The sequence below is a fragment of the Pan troglodytes genome, chromosome 23 (assembly GCF_028858775.2).
Source record: "Pan troglodytes isolate AG18354 chromosome 23, NHGRI_mPanTro3-v2.0_pri, whole genome shotgun sequence".
Lineage (NCBI taxonomy): Eukaryota > Metazoa > Chordata > Mammalia > Primates > Hominidae > Pan > Pan troglodytes.
Genome location: NC_086016.1, coordinates 33,207,946 through 33,227,289, shown reverse-complemented (window position 1 = coordinate 33,227,289; position 19,344 = coordinate 33,207,946). Strand labels below are relative to the sequence as shown.

The window sequence follows — 19,344 nt, the reverse complement described above, 5'->3', positions numbered from 1 at the left end:
GTGGTTGCCTATTTATATATAACAGAGGTAACGCTGCAGAGTAGCAATGAAAAAGACAAGATTTTTAATTGAATTGGATAGCCACATTAAAAAAAAAGTAAATCCTGACTCCATAAATTTAACCCAGCTGATTTAAGACCCTGTTGTGGCCTATCAGCTGTAACCCTCCTTGCATTTTCCCACCTTTGAATAGCAAATTCCTTTCCTCACCCCAGGTCAGAAAGTCTGCTCAGCAGTAGCTGTGGATGGTAAGAAGACACGCTGGTAGGTCTCAGTGGCTCCCAGAAGCCGCACCCCCTCCACCGAACCTCACTCCTCATCTCCCACGCTCCAAAGCGAGGAGTCCTCAGAAAGCCAGTTTCCCTTATTTTTTCTTCTTTCTTTCTTTCCTTTTTTTTCTTGGATGTCCTGTCAGTTTCCCTATCTTAAAGTCGCAGGTTCGGCTCAGAAACTCCCGTGTCCCTCAGCGTCTCGCCGGCACCCTCTGCCGGCGTGAGGTGGCGCTGCCTGGCCGCATCCTGGGGGAGCGTCCACGTCCTCGGTCGACAAAAGGAGCGTCGACACTCTCGGACCTGGGAAAGTGACGGCCCAAAAGCCAGGGAGGAGCCAGGACCTCGCCCTGAGCTAGCGGGAGGTAACGGCGGGGAGTCCTGGGGCGGAGACCGAGCGCTGGGGGCGTGGTCTCCAGCGGGACTGGGCCTGTAAGCGGGAGTGGGAGTGGGAGTGGGGGCGGGGGCGGGGGCGGGGGCGGGGGCGGGGGCGGGGCCAGCCTGGAGGCCCAGACGTGGCGCAGCGACTCGGAGGTTCGCCTCCAGCTTGCGCATCATCTGCGGCCGGGTCCCGATGAGCCTCCTGTTGCCTCCGCTGGCGCTGCTGCTGCTTCTCGCGGCGCTTGTGGCCCCAGCCACAGCCGCCACTGCCTACCGGCCGGACTGGAACCGTCTGAGCGGCCTAACCCGCGCCCGGGTAGAGGTGAGTACGCCGGCCTCCAGCCCCGGCACTATCGTTCCCCAACCCTGCGGCCCCATTGGAGCACCGTCCGTCCCGGCCCCAAGACCACCTCGAACCGCGAGTCTCCCTGCTTTCCCCCTGGCGCCGGGACCATCCCTCCTGTTCCCTAGCCCCAGATGGCCCCAGCATCCACCGTGGAAGCCTGAGACACCGACTTTGGGGCCTGGAACTCCGAACCCTTCCCCAGCTCCCCCTACCCGGTCCGACAGCAGACACCCAGACACACTGACGCAGTCTCCTAACTCTTCTCGTGGCCTATGACTCCCAATCCTGTCCCAACTTCCCATTCCCCATCACTTCATGTTTTCCTGGAATTCCCCCCCGACCCGGTTCCAGGGCTGGAGGTTCCAGAAAGTCTCTTTTCCTTCTCCTGGGGGGAAAGAAGACTTTCTGGGTGCCTCCTCCCATATGCAGGATCCGGGGAAGGGGGCCAACTCGGAGGGGCAACCGAGTTGGGAACTTGGTTGCCAACATTTACTCTGCAGCAGCCTCCCATCCTCCCCCCACCAGGAAATTCCCGTTCGGAGTCCCTGTCTTGCTATGTGACTTTGACCATCACAGCCCGCCTCCGAGCTTTTTGTCAGCTCTGTCTGACAAAAGGGTGTAGAATGGCTGGGTGCCGGTGGTGCACGCCTGTAATCCCAGCACTTTGGGAGGCCAAGGCAGGAGGATTGCTTGAGCCCAGGAGTTCAAGATCAGCTTGGGGGACATAGTGAGACCCTGTCTCTAAGAAAAGGGCTGAGGGTAGGATGGAGGAGGGCTGGAGTGGGTGGTCCTGGGGTCTAGACTCCTGCTGGATGGTGGCATCTCCTCAGGGAAGGCAGGGAGGAGCCCTCCCATCCTCCCATGTCAGGGAAGCAACCACATGGTCTGTGGGGCTGGGCCGCAGGTGGCAGGCAGGGTGAGGTCTGCCTGTGTAGAGTAGGGACCAGATGGTAGGTGTCTCCAGTGGGGGCCCCCAGGGCCATTCTGAGGTGTTTCCTTCTGCTCTGCCTCCACTGTGAGATTTCAGGGATCAAAGGCCAAGCCCAGGTCTCTATTGCTTAAGAGGAGCAGGGCGATCATTTCCCCTGGGCATTGGGAGTCAGTCAACAGCCAGTAGGATGTACAGGCCCCAAGGCTGGCAGGCACACTGTGGGTCTCTGGCCTTGCTCTTTTCCCCTGGTGTCTCTAGACCTGAGTCTCCCCACCTGTATACACAGTTCCCCCTTCTGCCCACAAGGGTCCAGCATTTCCTTCAGACCTTGGGAACTGCTGATCCGGGGATAACTCACAGCCCGACCCAACTCAGGGATAAGGATGTATGGCTTTGGGGGTGTGACTGGAATAAATGTGAAGGACTCCTGACCTATCCCATTTTATCCCCCTCCAGACCTGTGGGGGATGACAGCTGAACCGCCTAAAGGAGGTGAGTTTGAAGGAAGAGGTCCCTAGCTCTGTTCCCCCTGAGCCTCTTGGGGAGTGGGCAACATGGTCCCAATGACTGGGGCGGGGAGGGGGGAAGGATCCCTAGGCTGAGAGTCTAGCCTAGGCTGAGAGTCTAGCCTGCACCTGACTTGCTTTATGACCTCACTGGGCTTCAGTGTCCCGTCTGTACCTCGAGGAGACTGAGGTCATGGTCTCTGATGCTCTGGTTCCTCCCCAGGTGAAGGCTTTCGTCACCCAGGACATTCCATTCTAGTATCCTTCTGTTCTGGGGGAGGGGAAATGGGATGGGCACCTGGGAGAATCTCCACGTAACTTCAGAAAGGGGTGGCAGACGGTTTTCAACTGACAAGTTGAATTGATTGGTAGTGGCTCCCAGAGGATTCTGAGGTGGTCTCCATGTTGGGTGGGCAAGAGAGATTGAGTAGTGATGACTGCCACAGAATGGAGAGGAAGGCCCTTTACTTCTTTGAACCCTAATTTTCTCACGTACAAGCGGAGACCCTGGCCCCACCCAGGCACAGAGTAAGCTCTGAGCAAAGGAGGCAATGCTGTTCCCATCAGTAAGGCTGCGGGAACCACCACCTCCCTCTGCCCACCACCCCCCTCCTTAACACCACCTCCAGTCACAACCTGGTGATGAAACACCTCCCTGGGGCCGACCCTGAGCTCGTGCTGCTGGGCCGCCGCTACGAGGAACTAGAGGTGAGGCCGTGGGAGGTGGGCTGGGGGCGAGGCCAGAGGCGAGGCCCAGCCTGCTGACCCCGCCCCTCCTCCGCCTCAGCGAATCCCACTCAGTGAAATGACCCGCGAAGAGATCAATGCGCTAGTGCAGGAGCTCGGCTTCTACCGCAAGGCGGCGCCCGACGCGCAGGTGCCCCCCGAGTACGTGTGGGCGCCCGCGAAGCCCCCAGAGGAAACTTCGGACCACGCTGACCTGTAGGTCCGGGGGTGCGGCGGAGCTGGGACCTACCTGCCTGAGTCCTGGAGACAGAATGAAGCGCTCAGCATCCCGGGAATACTTCTCTTGCTGAGAGCCGATGCCCGTCCCCGGGCCAGCAGGGATGGGGTTGGGGAGGTTCTCCCAACCCCACTTTCTTCCTTCCCCAGCTCCACTAAATTCCCTCCTGCCTTAACTGAGGCTCGACTCCTTCGTTGCTGCGGGCGGGTGGGGTGGGAGGTCGGAAGAAGAACCTCTGAGGATCCCTGCTGGAGTTGGAGACCTTGCCGAGCTGCCTTCGGTTCAAACCCCCTCCCCACCCCCAGGAGACGCAGAGAGGAGTCAGGATCGTTGAAAACCAATAATTTATCAAAACGCTGCGTGTGTATGTGGGGGGGAGGGTGTCGCAACAGACAGGGCAGCGGTGGGCGGACGCACAGGCAGGAGACGGTGCCCGGAGAGTGGGGGCGGCAGCTTGCCACTGGCTGGCCATGCGGGCGGGGAGGCTAGACATTCTTGCCGCGCAGGCGCAGTTCGTGGCGTCGCAGGTGGTTGTAGAGCGACTGCACATAGGTGAAGACACACTTGGGGTCAGGCTTCTTGCCCATGATCATCATGTCGTCCACCTCCACCAGGGGCACACAGTCCACCAGCATCCTGCAGGGAGGGGGCACGGGGTTGGATGTCAGCGCCAGACCCGCCTCTCGTGGCGCCCCTCTACCCCAAGGTCTTTTTTATTGCCGCATTGCCTGCTGGTCTTTCATAAACTCCAGACAGGGAAAAGCCTTCCAGGAAGGCAGGAAGCCCCTGGCTTCATCCACCCAAGCCTGGAGGCATCTCTCGGGGCGGGGGAGCAGAGCTAGGCAGGTGGAGGCGGAGATGGCAGAAGAGAGCCCCATCTCAGTCAGGCAGGTCCTGGGTCTGCTTCCTCCAACCCTGGGGAGGTGCTGGCTCCAAACCCTGCCCATGTTCTCCCTGGAGACCACCTTCTGCTCACCCTCACTGGCACACTCCAGTTGGTAGAAGCCTCTCAGCTCGGCCTTTGTACCCAGATGGGCTTCATCACTGGCCAATCTTTATCTATGGATAGGTCTCACTCTAGTGGCCCCGTGGTCCACTGATGATTGTCTGCTAGCTGCCTGATCTGGTACTTCCTGTTGAGAGGCCCAGGGACCCCTATTATTTGACAGGGGGTGGGGATAACCCTGCTGCTGGAGATGGAGGCCAGGGAACGTGTGGGCAGCAGAGGGGTTCTCTAACCCTTATCACCTGCCTTGGGTAGAGCAGAGGAGGCAGATGAGGATCCCAGCCAATACCAATGGACCATCTATGCCATGCTCGGGGGGACCACCCTTCTGGCCATCCTTCAGAATGCTAGCTGCCCTTCACAGATAAGGAAACTGAGTCACAGAGCAGAGGAGCCATTTGTTTCAAGCCCCACGGCTTAGTAAGTGCAGGCTAGGCCGCATGGGACCCAGGCCCCCAGTTCTGGGTGTTGGCAAAGCCTTTTCCCCACTCTGGAGTGAGTGGGTTGTGCCTATTAAGCAACTGACAGCTCCCAGAGCTCTGAAGCTGGAGTCTGCTCTCTGGCTCCTTTTCCCCTGTCCCTCAACCCCCAGAGCAAGACCTCTTCTGCCTTGATCCCTGTTTGCTCTCTCCTATCTGCCATACCTGGGACATAGCAAGCATTCAATGTTGCTGAATGAGTTTCCTATGGCAGGGAAGGCATAATGGCAACAATTGCTCCTTATTCTCAAGACACCTGAGAACCCAAGACCACCTCCCATCTCGTGCCCTTATGGACAAACTCAGAACTGTGGTAGGGCTGGGCCTACCCCCAGCTCACCTGGACTCCTTCAGAGAAGAAACCTGGGAGGCAGAACACCGAACACCTCTGTTTTAGTCCAGACTGTATCCCTAACCAGTTGTGGGTGCTAGATAAGGCCCTTTTCTATGACTGTTTCCCCCTCTTTAGAACAGGACAGTTATTCTCTATCTCATTTGAGACCTTACAAGAATTTAGGATGAGTGAGAGGGTTCTGGGTCTGCTGCTGATGTGCCACGTGCCCCTAGGGTCATCCCTATCCCAGACTGGGCTTGTTTCCCGAGCTGTACCATGATGCAAAGGCAGCCTCTCTCTGAAGCTTCTTCCAGCTGTGGCTATCGTCCCGGGGATCCCGACCTCCCTCTCCAACCTGGTGCTCCCTCCCGCCCCACTCCCTTCCCTGGAGACCTTATAAAGCCATTGTTTACACTGGGGCTCAGGGCTCAGGGCTCAGGGCTCAGGCTGCCCCAGTGACAGGCCAAACACCAGGCAACTTGAGCAACAGCACGGCTGAGTCACACTTTCCAACTGGATCAGGGCTGGGCTGGGCCCCTCTCCCTCCAAGCTGGCTTGCTGGGCAGCAGCTCCTAAGTCCATATATGATCTGGAGATAGCACCAAGCCCATCCGCCACTCATCTGTGCTCCTTCTCTGAGTGTGTGTGTGCACATGTGGACTGCCCCCCACAATGGCTCCAGGCCCTGAGGGGCATCTGAGTGTGCCCCTACCTGTCACTGACTCACATTCCTTCAGCCAATCCCCTTGCTCCTTCTGGGCCTCTATTTTCAATCCTCTCTACAAAATGGGTGGGAACGCACTGATGGGGCAAGGAAAACAGCCACTAAGTGGGGAGTTTGGAGTCTCAGTTTCTGGCCCCAGCTCTGACCTAACCATCTTCCCTCTCCCTTCCACCCCCAGGACAGTCTTAGCCCATGTCTCTCTCTGAGCTCCTTGTCTGTAATGGGGTAGTTAGTTTAGGATCTGAATTCTTTACTTTGGTACTGAGGTGAGGTGACCAGAGAGGACATGCCACAGCTGGCTTAGGATCCAGAGTCCCCAGCCAGAAACATCTTCCTGTTGAACTGGTCCTGCTCCTGAGCGCCCCACTTTGGAGTATGGCACCACCAACTCCCCAGTGCCCACACAGGAGCCTGGCAGACTTCTTGACCTTCCCTCTCCTTCTCCAAACCAGATCTATTGGGAAGCCTGTCTCTCTAGCTCTTAAGCTATTCCAGTCATCTAGTCCATCCCATCTCTCATCCAAGCCTCATCCAAGGAAGGTCCTAGAATGCTACATCCATCCCTTCTCTGTTTGGAAACCCTTTATAACTCCTGTTGTCCTCAGGAGGAAGGTCAAACTTTTTTTTTTTTTTTTTTTTTTTTTTGAGATGGAGTCTCGCTCTGTCACCCAGGCTGGAGTGCAGTGGCATGATTTCGGCTCATTGCAACCTTCGCCTCCTGGGTTCAAGTGATTCTCCTACCTCAGCCTCCTGAGTCGCTAGGATTACAGGTGTGCGCCACACGCCTGGCTAATTTTTGTATTTTTAGTAGAGATGGGGTTTCACCATGTTGGTCAGGCTGGTCTTGAACTCATGACCTCGTGATCTGCCCACCTTGGCCTCCCAAAGTGCTGGGATTACAGGCATGAGCCACCGTGCTCGGCCAGAACGTCAAACTTCTAACTGTGGCCCCCTCCTCCCTCATATCCAGACTCAAGTTTCTTCCCTTCCTGATGTGCTGTGCTCTCCAGCTCTCTTGCCCTGCTAAGCCTAGGCTGATCCCTCTGCCTGGAACTCCCTCTCCCTCCTTTAGCCTGAACTTGTTCAGATCCCAGCTTAGTTTGCACTTTTTTCAGATGGGGGGCCCAGACCTGCAGCCTGGGTCAGGCATCTCCCCTGGGCTTCCCCCATCACAGTGCTGCTCACCTGGGTCATCACTGCCCATTTAGAATGGTCTCACCTGCTGGGCCCTGAACTGCCAGAAGACAGGGCTATGTCTGGCTCCTCTGGCTTGACTAAATGCCCCCCTTACTTCCCCCACCCGCCTCCCTGGACCCTCTCTGGCCTTGCTGAGCAGATTCTGGTGAAACGGGGCAGGTGGGAGAGGCGGCGTTTCTCACCGTGGGGCCCCGAGCAGGGGTTAGGACTTTTTGGTTTTTACCAGCCCCTTCTGGACCAGACAGCGGTAGAACTCCTGGATGTACGTGTACACGCACTTCCAGTCAGGCTCTCGAAGCCGCACCATGTCCTCTGTATCCAGGAGCTGCGGGCAGTCCGCATGGGTCCTGGGGAGGGTAGGGGGCCGGGAAGGGGTGGGGGACGGGGGCAGGAGGCCAGGGCCCCGGGTGGGGAAGAGAGGGAAGAGGCAGAGAAGAGAGAGGGGAGGAAACAGAGACACACACACATACACACACACACAGAGACATGAGTTCAATTACGATTCCAGTGCTGCAGTCCGCCAGCCCCCCGCATGCCGCCTCCCCACTGTGGACGTGCCGCTCACTACCCATCACTAATGGTGTGCAATGCAGACAGGGGTGGGGGCCAAACCAGTCACAGGTGCAGAGAACTCTAGGGGCAAGCGGGAACGCGGGGTGGGGGCGATGGCGTTGGCACCAAGGTTGGAGAGGAGGGCTGTGCCCCGGGGAGAGGGGGTGAGGGAGGCGTGAGAGGAGGTGGGGGGAGGAGGAAGAGGAGAAGGAGGAGGAGGAAGAAATTTGAGGGAAACCAGAAAGAGAAGGGGAAAGAAGGGAAGACAGATGGAGAAGGGTGCTGAGGGTGAGGTGAGCAGACGGGGCAACGATTCCAAAGTGGAGGGCTTGCTGAGGTCCTATATAAGCCTCTGGCAGCACTATATAGGCTGGGCGGGCACGGTGCCCGGGCCAGGAGCCTCCTTTTGGAATCTCCAGCCGGGATCCCGTGGGAGCAGGAAGCTCTGGTGATAGTGGGAGGAGAGCAGGACAGAGAAAGGGAGAGAGAGGGAGAAGGGGGCAGAGGGAGGATGGAGGGGATATGGACAGGGCCACCTGGTGGGCTTTGGCCCGGGCTGGTAGGCCGGCCTGCGGCTCCTTCGTTCCGGCGGGCACCTGGCACGCTCAGCAGCGGGTGGGCGGGGATGGAGAAGGACGGGGACTCTCTGGGGAAGGGGGTCTCAGCCGCTGACTGACAATGTGGCTGGCCCGCTCCAGGGGTTCTCAGGGCAACTGGGCCTGGTCCCGATGTCCAGCCCCAGATGTGCAGCAACATTAGCAGGGCCAGGGCCCACACTTACTCCGCAGATGAGAAGGCCACCTCGAAGTTCTGGCGTCGGTTCTGAGGGCTAAGCTGCCCATAGTCGAAGGCCTCAGGGAAGAAGTTATGCACCAGGGCACAGAAGGCCATCCCATCACTCCAGCTGGAGGAGAAGTTCTGGATGTCGACGTGCTATAAGCCGTAGGAAGACTGGTCAGGACGCTGGGGGCAACTCCCCCCTGCTGTCTACCCCTCAGCATTCTGGTATTCCAGACCTAGGGCACTGGGCACAAAGAGGCCCCGTAGCTTGCACAATGAGTGGATAGTTGGAACATGAGCCTCCTCCAAGTCAGCCTGTCAACTCCCATATTTGCAATTTCAAGGGACAGAGCTACTGAGAGGCCCAGCACCACCCAGCTAAGGCTATGGTCATGCCTCATCACTCCTTCCCTCATTTAGAGAAATTGACTCAGGGCCTCCTACAGAGCAACAAGGAGGGGACTCCAAGAGTGGGATCCGGCCTTGAACCCTGCCCACCACCCAAGAGGCCCTGTTACTTCATCACTGATTCTGGAATCTAGGGCTTGCCTTGTGTCCTCTTTGAGCCTCAGTTTCCTCACCCCAAGAGCCTTTCCATGTTCCCTGTGAGGCCACACAGTGGCAGGAAGTGTACTGGGTAATAGGAGCTCTGCTAAGAAGGAGGTGTTGAGCTGGGGTCTGGGGAGGCCTCCAGGCCCCCTGGCCTCCCGGGGCTCACCTCGTAGCCGCGAGTCTTGGCTCGGCACCAGTCCAGCAGCATCTGCTTGATGCTGTTGGCGTTGGGGACCCCGAAGCTGGTGGATCGCTGCACGGCTGCGCGGGGTCCGCCAGGGCTGCTGTAGGGGCGGTGTCAGGACCAGGTCACACGACTATAAGGGGCATGCCTCGGTGGGCCCACCCAGTGGATCCCAGGCCCCGCCTTCCATGACCTTCGGGCCTTTGCACCACAGATCTAGCCGTCTTCCCGCCTCTGCCGGGCCAACTATCAAGCCCCGCCCCCCACTGCCTATCAAGCCCCGCCTCCCACTGCCTATCAAGCCCCGCCCCCCACTGCCCAGCCCACTTCTGCAGCTCACCCGGCCGCGCCCTCCTTCTCCAGCTTCTCAATCATGGCCTTGCGCGCCTGGGAGGCTGAGGTCTTGGGCAGACTCTGCGCCTTCATCAGCTCTTTCTTCTTCTCGGCCTGCCGTTTCTCGAGCGCCGCCAGGCTGCCGGCCCGTGGGCTGGCCTGGTCCTCGCGGTCGAAGATGCTAGGGGTTGGGGAGGCGCATGTTAGGCAGGGAGAGGAGGGCTGCTCCCCAGCCTGGACCACCACTCGCGAGGCGGAGGGGGGGTGTTGTAGCACACTAGTATCTCCACTGCCACAAACGCCTGCCAGGGAGGGAGGCGTCCTCATCACACGCATTTTAGAGGAGTACACTGAGGCTCAAATGACAGCAAGGTTTTCAACAGGTTTCCGCCTCCCCCTCCCCCACCCACGAGTAGTTCTCTGAGAAGGCTCATTGTACCCTCAAGTTACAGGGGAGTTCAGCTTCTGGGCACTATCCGATAATAAAAATGATGACTAGCATAATAATAGTAATAATAATAATTCATCTCTGTTGATCCTTTCCTGTGTGCCATTTTAAACTTCACAAGAGCAGGGAGGGGCCTTACCAATTCCACTAAAGGTGAGGAAACTGAGACCTCTGGCAGTAACTTGCCTAAGATTTCAGAGGATGTGATGGGCGGAACTAGAACTTGAACAAGGTCTCTCTGATTCAGAGTCCCTGGACCCCTTTGGTTCTCATCCTGGATTCTGATCCTGTTCCTGCTTTCTGCCAGCCCCAACAGCCTCTGTTACATGGGGGTACCCTCCTTTCTCATGGGGCTAAGGTATAAAGGTGCTGTGTGACCTGGGACATGGTTTGCAGATACTGGGAAGTGGCAGTGCCACCAGGCAGCTCAGTGTGGTAGGTAGGCCTCTGTAAGTGTTCAATGCTATTGCAGCCACTCAGAGATGTGAGCCCCTAAGCAACTCACTGGCCTCCCTGAGCATCCACCTCTCCTGTGGTGTGGTTGAGAATAAAATGAGATCCCAAGGAGAGCAGGATCCTTAACTCTCACTTTGCCCCTCCCTGGCTATAGACCTATTACCTCCCAGCATCCCAGTCTACCCCTCTGTTTTATTTATTTATTTATTTATCTATTTATTTTTGAGACTGAGTCTCGCTCTGTTGCCCAGACTGGAGTGCAGTGGAGTGATCTTGGCTCACTGCAACCTCCGCCTCCCAGGTTCAAGTGATTCTTGTGCCTCGGCCTCCCCAGTAGTTGGGATTACAGGTGCCTGCCACCACGCCCGGCTAATTTTTGTATTTTTAGTAGAGATGAGGTTTTACCATGTTGGCCAGGCTGGTCTTGAACTCCTGACCTCAAGTGATCCGCCCGCCTCGGCCTCCCAAAGTGCTGGGATTACAGGCAAGAGCCACTGTGCCCAGCCCACCCCTCTGTAAAACGGGTTTGCAGTTAGGTCCCCTGTGGCACTGACTCCTCTATGGTCAGGGATTGGGTGCTGGTGCTCACCTGCCCATCTTCTTGGATGAGGAGGAAGAGGAGAAGGTCTTGGTTTGCATCATGGTGCTGCCACTGCCATCTGCAAAAAAGGGGAAGGGGCACCAGGTGAGGGCCTGGGCTGGACATCAGGAGATGGGATGGGAGGCTGTATGGAGGGGTGGTGATAGCCGCAGGCAGAGAAGAGAAAGTGACGGCACAGTTGAAGACATGGAGAGAGAGCTCAAGGAAGAGCCGGAGGAGGTGGGCGGACAGGTAGGCAGGCACAGGGCGACGCCAGGTGGCCTTACTCTCCGAGCGCCTCACGAAACTCGACTCCACTGTGGTGGTGCGGGCCGTCCGTGTGCCATCATCTGCAGCGGCAGGGGATGAGAAGGATGTGAAAGGCACAGGGGGCTGGGGGAGGATGTGTTCCCACCCTGAGCCCTGGGCCGGCCCCATTTGGCCCCTTACTGGAGTGGACGAGCCGCTCAGTCTTGGTAACAGTGCTGACAGCAGAGCCATCAGCTGCCCGCTGGCTGTGCCTCGTGGTGGTCTCAGTGGCTGTGTTGCCGCGCCCCTCCCCTGGCCGGCCCCGTGCCTCCTGCAGCCGCCGTTCCCGCTCCTTGTCCCGCTGGTCTGGGCAGGGGATGCCCCATGCATGCGCAAAAGGGCCACCAACACCCACACAGCACAGATGCACAGGTGCATGGGGCACACAAGACGGGGTGGAGGGTGGCTTGTTAGAAACATGAATGACACAGGTAACAAGGGCCTCTCTAGGAGCAGCTGGGGTGAGGGGACAGCCATAACTTGACAGAGAATGGAGTGTGGGAAGGGGTTGATCGACTCAGGCAGAAACTAGAGAATACGGAATAGCTAAACTCAAAGGGGTATGGATCCAAAAAGGGTTTCTATAGGCATGAGTAGCTAAGTCAGGAGGGGTATCTAGATCTAGTGAGGGGGTAGCTGAGTCCAAGGAAGGAGAAGCTGAGTGAGGAAGTAGCTGGGTGGGCCATCAGCAGGTCTTTGGTTGGAGGAGAAGAGCAGCTGGAGGCAGGAATATTTAGATCCAGGAAGGGAGCAATTGATGGGATCTGAGAAGCAATCTGATCCAGGGGAAGAGTAGCTGGGAGAGAAGCTAGTGAAGGGGGTTAACTGGGCTTAAAATAGAAGTAGGTGGGTAGAGATAGAGACTGGGGTGGCCATCAGTGGGCCCTGGCAGAAGCAGCTAGATTCAGAGAAGGAGTAATTGAGAGTGTTTGAGAGGAGAAGCAATTGAACCCAGAATCTAAGGGAATGAATAGATGTGTCCAGGGAAGAACTATCTGGAGGAGGAAGTAGTTGTGTCCAGGAAAAGGGAAGCTGGATGGGGCAGAGGCTAAGATGGCCATCAGTGGACTTCAGGGAGAGAGGAGCAGCAGGGAGAAGGAGTATCTGGATTCGGGGAAGGAGTCGTTGACAGTACTTTGAGAGGCAACTGGATCCAAGGAGAGAGTAGCTGCGGGAGGGAGTATCTGGGTCTAGGAAGGAGAAGAGAAGCTGGTTGGGGAGAATAACTGGGGTCACCAGCGGGAGAGAAGGAGCTAGGGAAGGAGCAGCTGGATCCAGCGGGGAATAGCCAAGGGAACTGCTGGGTCTAGAGAAGGAGAAGCTGGGTAGGGCAGTTATTAAGCTGGGGTGTCCACAAATGGACCCCAGAGTATGAGGGGAGCAGCTGGGGAATGGGGCAGCTGGATCTAGGGTAGGGCAACTGGCTCTCTACCTCTCTTCCTTTGTCGGAGCTCACGAAGTGCAGCCCGGATGAGCTTCCGCTCTTCAAAGTCCGTGCTCTGATCCAGCTGCATATAGAGCCCATCATTGCCTACCTGGTGCCTGCTGGCCTCTGCCAACCCCCAGCCCACCGGATCTGGCTATACCATCTTGTCCAAGACTCCTTCATCCTCAATAGTCATCAGCTCCTCAGCGCTCAGAGGGCACCGCCCTTCTGGTGCTTTGTTCACTTGGGTCTGCTCAGCCCCATTGGCCGCTTCCACTGCTGCAGCGAGAGGCTCTGCTGGCTCTGGTTCCATCTGCAGGGTGGGGAGAGGGCATGGACTTTAAGCAGGGGTATGGGTGAAACTCATCATGTCTCCAATGGATAGGGGAGCAGATCCTAGGGTTGCTGGCATGCCTTGGAAATAACCACTAGCCTGCCAGCCTGCCTGCCCAAAGATGGCCATGTCAGCGTCAGTCAGGGAAGAGGCACTGACAGTCTTGTTGTAGGGCTTCCCACGTACCCAGAATTGTATTAATACAATGGATAGTGATAATAATGATGATTTCCAGTCCATAGTAAGTGTTGTATAAACACTAGGGACTTTACTGTCCCTATTTAACAGAAGGGAAGGCCGGGCGCAGTGGCTCATGCCTGTAATGTCAACAGTTTGGGAGGCCGAGGTGGGAGGGATCACTTGTTGCCAGCAGTTTGAGACCAACCTGGGTAACATAGCGAGACCGCATCTCTACAAAAACAAAAATAAAAAATTAGCTAGGCATGGTGGTGTGCACCTGTAGTCCCACCTACTCAGAAAGCTGAGGTAGGAGGATTACTTGAGCCCAGGAGTTAGAGGCTGCAGAGAGCTATGATCACGTAGCTGCACTCCAGCCTGGACAAGAGAGTAAGACCCTGTCGCAAAGAAAACAAGACCGGAAAAAAAAAAAAACAAAAACCAGAAGGGGAAACTGAGGCTCAGGGCAGCTAACTGACTTGCCCACAGTCTCTCTCTAAGTGTGATGCAGCCTGAGATCTGAGCTGAAGGCAGCCTAACTCCTGAACCTTAGTTCATTTTGCTGCTTTGTTCCCAGCCCCCTCCCAGGCAGGCTCTGCTCTGTGCTGCCAGTTCCTGAGGCCTAGGTCCTCCTGGGCCAGTGCCCAGGCAGCACATGTTGCCCCCCATCTGCCTGCTACCTTGCCAAGAGGGCTGGCCCGGGGCCTGTAGGCTCCTGACCAGGTGTCTGACTGGGGCTGCCCTGAGCCAAGACCTCTATGAAGCTCTCCTCTGTACCACCTCCCCCTGCCTCGCCCCTGCTGGAAACCATCCTCTAAGGAGTTTCTAGCCCTGCAGTCCTCCCAGGGCATCTCCCTAGCCCCTTGAAGACAAGGCCCCAAGCCAACTATTATGGCCCTTCCTCTCCTGGCAGGGCCTCTCCGTCTGCTATAAGGGTAAGGAGAGCTGAGGTGGCAGCTGTTTCAGGGAGGCTTGGTCTGGCCAGGGTGCAGGGTGGCGGGGAGCTGGGGGCTGGGGCCTGGGTCATGCCAGGGGCTGCCAAGGCAGCTGCCACGCATGCCTCAGGGCTGGAGCCTGGCACCCTCTTGCCCTAGTCTTAGAGCACTAGTGCCCCAGTCCCCTGTCAAGATAGATAAACTGAGGCTCAGAGAAGGTGGTGACATACCTAAAGTCAAGAGGAGGCAGAGCCTGGCTCAAAACTACCCCCTCCCACCAACCCAGAAGGACTTACGAGACTAGTGCTGCGGGTGGTGCCGGTGGAGGAGCGGCGGCGGGTGCTGAAGGCAGGTGGGTGGGCCACGGGGGTCCCAGCATCCTCGGCAGCCTGGAAGAGGGCCTCGGGGTCGGCGGCAGCCAGGAGCAGCTCGCTGGGCTCCAGCTCAGGCTCAAGGCCGGACACAAGTGGGACCCCCAGCCGTAGGCTCAGCACCTCCACCTGCCTGCTCAGTGCATCCAGCCGCCGGCTCAGTGCTGCTCTCTCTGCCCGCAGCTCTTCAGCTGCCCGGGCCACCGGCTCCACGGTGGCTACAGCTACCTCGGCTGCCTGGGTCACTGCCACCCGGCCTGCTTCAGCCACCGCCCGCAGCTCCTCCAGTGCCCGGCCCAACTGCTCCTCAAGGGCTGCGGCCAGCTCAGGCCCAGGCCCTGGTACCCCCGGCATGGTGCTGGTGGGGACTCTATGGGGGGTAATGGTGGGGCACTGGCAGGGGCTGCTGTCTCTGGCTGAGTGTCTGAGTCTTTGCAGCTGGTCCGAGGGCAAAGGCAAGGGCAGCAGGCCTGCCCCGCCCCTGCCTCCCAGCCCGCCACCAGCCAGCTGGAGCTGCAGCCCAAATAGAAACCTATTCTGGGCTTCTCCGTGGAAGGGGCAGTGGGGGAGGGGGGGCCTGCCCAAGCAGGCGGATCGCCAGGCCTAGCTATAGCCCTACAGAAATCATAGGCCTGCAGCACAGTAAGACTGCATGGGTTCTGAAGATCACTGAGATCGGGGCCCCATGCCTCACAGGTGGGGAAACTGAGGCAGGGAACAGGGAATGGACCTGGCCTAGCCACCATGTACATTAGCTGTGAGAATCAGTCTGCTGGACTCCACAGCCTGTACTCCTTTACCCTTTACCCTAACTCCAGCTGTTTTAGACAGCTGGAACAGATGGGGGAAATGGAGGCACAGGGAGGCAGGACTTTGAGTGATCTGCTACAAAAAGTGTCTTGGTCTTACATAAATGCCCTCTGGCCTGCCCATGGTGCTCACGTCCAACCACAGACTTTGAGCAAGCACATTATGGGTACATCACCTGTCCCCTTTGGTTCCAGATGGGTAAACTGAGGCAAGTTGGTGGTATCAGACCCAGGTCTCACTGTGGCACCTCCCATCCACCTCAAGGGCCTCAGCGGGTCCCCCCACCCCACCCCACACAATCCCTTGTCAGAGGGCAGCTGGATCCTGCTTTTTTGGAAAGGAAGGGTGCTTTATTTCCCTCACTCTCTCCCTGTCTCCCCTGAGAAGGCCCAAAGCTGGCTCTAGCCATCTCACCTCAGCCAAAGTCCCATTCAGTCCCTGGTTTAGCACAGAGGGCATTACCTGGGCAGCCGGGTGGCCCGCTTGGGGATCCCTTTCCCGGCTGAGCTCCCGGCTAGTGGATCCTGGGCTTGGGAATGAATAATGGAAGGGTGCTGCGTATTCAGTTCCCAAGGCACCTGCTAGGCTGCTGCCTCACCTGATTGGCGCCCCTCTGCCTGTCTGTCCCCCCTCAGAGCTTCTGCCCAACCCCCACAGGGAGGTTGACGCAGATGCTAATCACTAATCTCCAATCTCCTAATGGGCCAGGCTGATCTTGGATGAGCAGATGAGCTGCTCTATACCTCGGGGCTGATGTCCAGTGTGGGTGGGCGCAGGGGCACTGGGGCTGCCACAGGAAGAGGGGAGCAAGCCCTTACCACCCTCTCTGAGCCTCAGTTTCCCCATCTGTTCACCAGGAATGAACCAACCAATTTCGAACTAAGGATCAGAGATCAGCATCCAGGAAGCTTAACGCCAGTACAGAGTAAGCTTCCGACACACTTAGGGACTGATATGCTAGGGTCTGGCCTTAGCTCTGCCACCGACTGGCTGTGGTCTGTGAGCAGCCACCTTCCCTCTCTGGGCCTCGGTTTCTCTGTGTGTGCAGTAGGGGAGGAGCAGAGGAACCCTGCTAGCCCTACACCCTGAAGCAGTGTATGTGAGGCTGACGGATGGTGAGGCTGGTGGGGTGAGGAGGGGCTCACCTTGATGCTGCAGCCTCCTCGGCTACTGGGGGGGGCATGGCTGAAGCTGGTGACATGAGTGACACTGCCCAGCCGAGCCAGGGTCCCAGGGCTGTTGACACGGGTGATGGTGCTCTTGCCCCCACTACTGGTGCTGAGTAAGGTCGGGGGCGCCCGCAGCCCCAGTGTCAGTTCTGAGTGGGGAGAAAGGCGGCTGTCAGGAGGATCAGGTGGAGTGAGGGCAGTGCCAGACAAGGTTGATAATGCCCTCGCTCCCAGCACACCCTTTGGAGACACCCTGAGCCCTGGCCGCAGCACCTGTCCTGCATGCAGAAGTGCGGTTGCAGGCACTCATCCCCATTGGGGAGGCAGTGGGGGGCGCCTACCTGCCCTCTGGTTGCCTGTGGGCAGCAGCACCCGGCCTGTGGAGGCCTGGCCACGGCCGTCCTTGATCTCGATGGTGAATGTGGTCTTCATACTGCCCCCTGGCTCGGCAGTGCCGACGGCCACGGGCAGCAGGGCACCAGGCTCCTCTGAACGTGCCACAGGCCCCCCTGCTCTGTTTTCAAGGGGCCTAGCAGCCAAGCCCCGCCCCCTGGGGCCCTCCTCCTGGGGGCAGCTTCGAAGCTGGGCCAGGGGCTGGGCTACTCCTTGTTGCTCCTTGCTGAACCGGGAGGAGGTATCACTGGGGCCCCGAGAGGAGGAGCCGCTGGAGGAGGAGGCAGGGGTGGTGCTGGTGAGGGAGGGGCCCAGGAGCCTTGCGGGGGTCAGGGGACTTAGGGCAGCCCGGGGTGTGCCATCCTGGAGCCTAGCAGCCATAGGAGAATCAGATGTGAACTTGTGGACACGATCCCGCACAGAGCCAGCCCGCTGGAATGAGGAAGGTCCGCTGGCAAGGGGGGTGGACTCTAGAAGGAACAGGAGGGCTGTCAGCGACTGGGTGGGACAGGGTCTGCACAGATCCTAGGCAGGGTGAGAATAGGTAGTACCTCGGTTCTGGGCTGGTTGGCGGGGGCTGAGCACCGACAGGGAGCGTTGGCAGGGTCGGGGTCCAGCCACGTCTGGCAGGTTGGGGAGGGGGTGATGGCCATGTGGGGAAAGAGAAAAGACAGGGGATAGTGGGTGTCCACCTTTCATAATCCTCTCCTCTACACCTCCCTAGCTTCCCACCCTTTCCTGTACTCAACCCCCACCCCACCTCTCCATCCCCTCCTGGATCTCCCACACTCCGGCATCCCCACTCGGCTGCATCTCTCCTACAGGCACCTCCTTCTCCTCCCACACTGACCCTAGGATGACTTGGACACTCCTGGGGGCCGGGCGAGGCTTAGGCTGGAGGAAGGGTGCCCAGATCCTTTCTGCAGATGGGGAGGGGGGACAGCCCTCCTGGCCAGTGCTGCCCACAGCTCCAGCTGGGAGATGGGTGGACTCCCTTATTGGGGAGAAGAATGTGCCTGAGGCCCGTTGCCTTTCAAGGCTGCAGGGGAGGCCTCTAGCCATGGGGGTGGAGGGGGAGGCTGGCCTAGCTGGGGGTGGGGACACTTCAGGGGTGGGGTGCAGTATCAGGGACTGCATGGACCTGAGGAAGCTGGAGCTGCCAGGCACAAGAGCCCATTTTCTAGGCAGGGAAAGGGAGGCAGCAGGAGGGGAAGAAAGATGCCTGTGACTACCCCTGCTGGGACCCTCACCTGCTCTCTTGGTGTCAGAGGGGCCTCTGGTGGTGCTCTGGGCAGCAGGGGTCTCTTTGGGGCCAGACAGAAGCTGCAAGGGAGAAGAACAGGGCCTGAGCAAGGCCTGACTCCCAGACCTGCTCACTTGCCTGGCATCCCTGCCCCTCATCCAGACTCACCTTGTTGACCACCTGGCCCTCAGTGCTGGGGAGCGTTGAAGACTCCTGAGGCTCAGGGCTGGTGGTCTTGGGTGGGCTGGGGGGTGGCTCTGGGCTGCCTGGAACCTCAGCTGTAAGGCACTGGGCCTCGGCAGGCTCCAATGGAGGCTCAGGAGAGGCAGGGGTGGGTGAACTGCTGGGTGAGGCAGGTGAGCTGGATGTGCTCCCAGGTGGGGCTCGCAGCAGGAGTGTCACTGTGGTCACATCCTGGTTGATGCCTTCAGGGGTGGGGGTTGGCTTTGAAACCTCTGCCTGCTGTTCCTGTTCCTCTCGCTCTGGCACCTGTAAGGGACCCACAGGATGCAACCAAGGCTCCCTAGGCTTTGAACGCCACCCCCACCACTGAGGGCCAGGCTGGCAAGTGCCCAGGGCAGGGCATGCAAAGCAGAGTGGTGGGGCATGGCTTCCTGTAGGCACACCTGCGCAAGCACTGGCACTGGCATGCTAAGGGCAGTCTCTGATCCTCACTTCCCAATCTCTTGGCACTACCTAGCCAAAGGGGTTCAGAGAGGACCAGGTCCTGATGTCAGTGGGTGGGTATGGCAGGAGACCTATTGGGGACGGGAGCCTTAATAGATCCCTGGAGTGGAGGTTCCTGACTCCTGGCCTCAGCCTGGTTCATCTGGAGTGGGAGTGGGGTCCTGCCAGGACCGTGGACCCAGCGGCCTCTGCTAGCCACTTGGGGAACCTGCATGGCCTGACCTCTCACCCACACTCTGGAAAATAGAGTGAACTGTGAGCCAGCTGGGGTCTGACATGCAGGCCCCATAAGCCAAGGTAAAGATGTGGGCTGTGTGGAGGGTGAGGGGCAGCCCTGGGACGGGTTGAAGCAGGGGAGGTGCCAGGGCCGGATTTGCATTTCTGGGAGATCCCTCTGACTGCTAAATACAGGCTGGATGGCAGGGGTGGGCCCCTTACAGTCAAATACCAGCCTAGCAAAGACACGCA

General features: G+C 58.5%; 2 protein-coding genes across 14 annotated transcripts in view; one reads left to right on the top strand and one right to left on the bottom strand.

The window, feature by feature from the left end:
* The first annotated feature begins 782 nt into the window (after window positions 1-782).
* SELENOM (selenoprotein M) lies at window positions 783-3,572 on the top strand. Its single transcript, NM_001364739.1, has 5 exons — window positions 783-972; window positions 2,384-2,419; window positions 2,657-2,691; window positions 3,063-3,141; window positions 3,221-3,572. The coding sequence occupies exons 1-5, from the start codon at window positions 844-846 to the stop codon at window positions 3,377-3,379; spliced, it is 438 nt and encodes a 145-aa protein (NP_001351668.1). The 5' UTR covers window positions 783-843; the 3' UTR covers window positions 3,380-3,572.
* Window positions 3,573-3,724: 152 nt separating this feature from the next.
* Window positions 3,725-19,344, bottom strand: part of SMTN (smoothelin) — a 40,469-nt gene continuing 24,849 nt past the window's right edge. For 2 of the 13 annotated variants that reach the window (XM_016938987.4, XM_063807770.1), the window contains exons 7-21: window positions 18,358-18,678; window positions 18,197-18,269; window positions 17,498-17,569; window positions 16,895-17,416; window positions 16,530-16,702; window positions 12,918-13,070; window positions 12,764-12,839; window positions 11,473-11,637; window positions 11,310-11,372; window positions 11,032-11,101; window positions 9,546-9,719; window positions 9,188-9,305; window positions 8,471-8,622; window positions 7,320-7,484; window positions 3,725-4,033 (exon numbers count right to left, since the gene is read on the bottom strand). In XM_016938987.4, the coding sequence (XP_016794476.1) occupies window positions 7,340-7,484; window positions 8,471-8,622; window positions 9,188-9,305; window positions 9,546-9,719; window positions 11,032-11,101; window positions 11,310-11,372; window positions 11,473-11,637; window positions 12,764-12,839; window positions 12,918-13,070; window positions 16,530-16,702; window positions 16,895-17,416; window positions 17,498-17,569; window positions 18,197-18,269; window positions 18,358-18,678 (2,277 nt within the window). In that variant the 3' untranslated portion in view covers window positions 3,725-4,033; window positions 7,320-7,339. Of the gene's footprint in view, window positions 4,034-7,319; window positions 7,485-8,470; window positions 8,623-9,187; window positions 9,306-9,545; window positions 9,720-11,031; window positions 11,102-11,309; window positions 11,373-11,472; window positions 11,638-12,038; window positions 12,522-12,763; window positions 12,840-12,917; window positions 13,071-14,499; window positions 14,593-16,529; window positions 16,703-16,894; window positions 17,417-17,497; window positions 17,570-18,196; window positions 18,270-18,357; window positions 18,679-19,344 lie in introns of those variants that run through there. The other 11 variants (XM_016938986.4, XM_054675795.2, XM_054675794.2 and 8 more) reach the window with 8 other exon arrangements.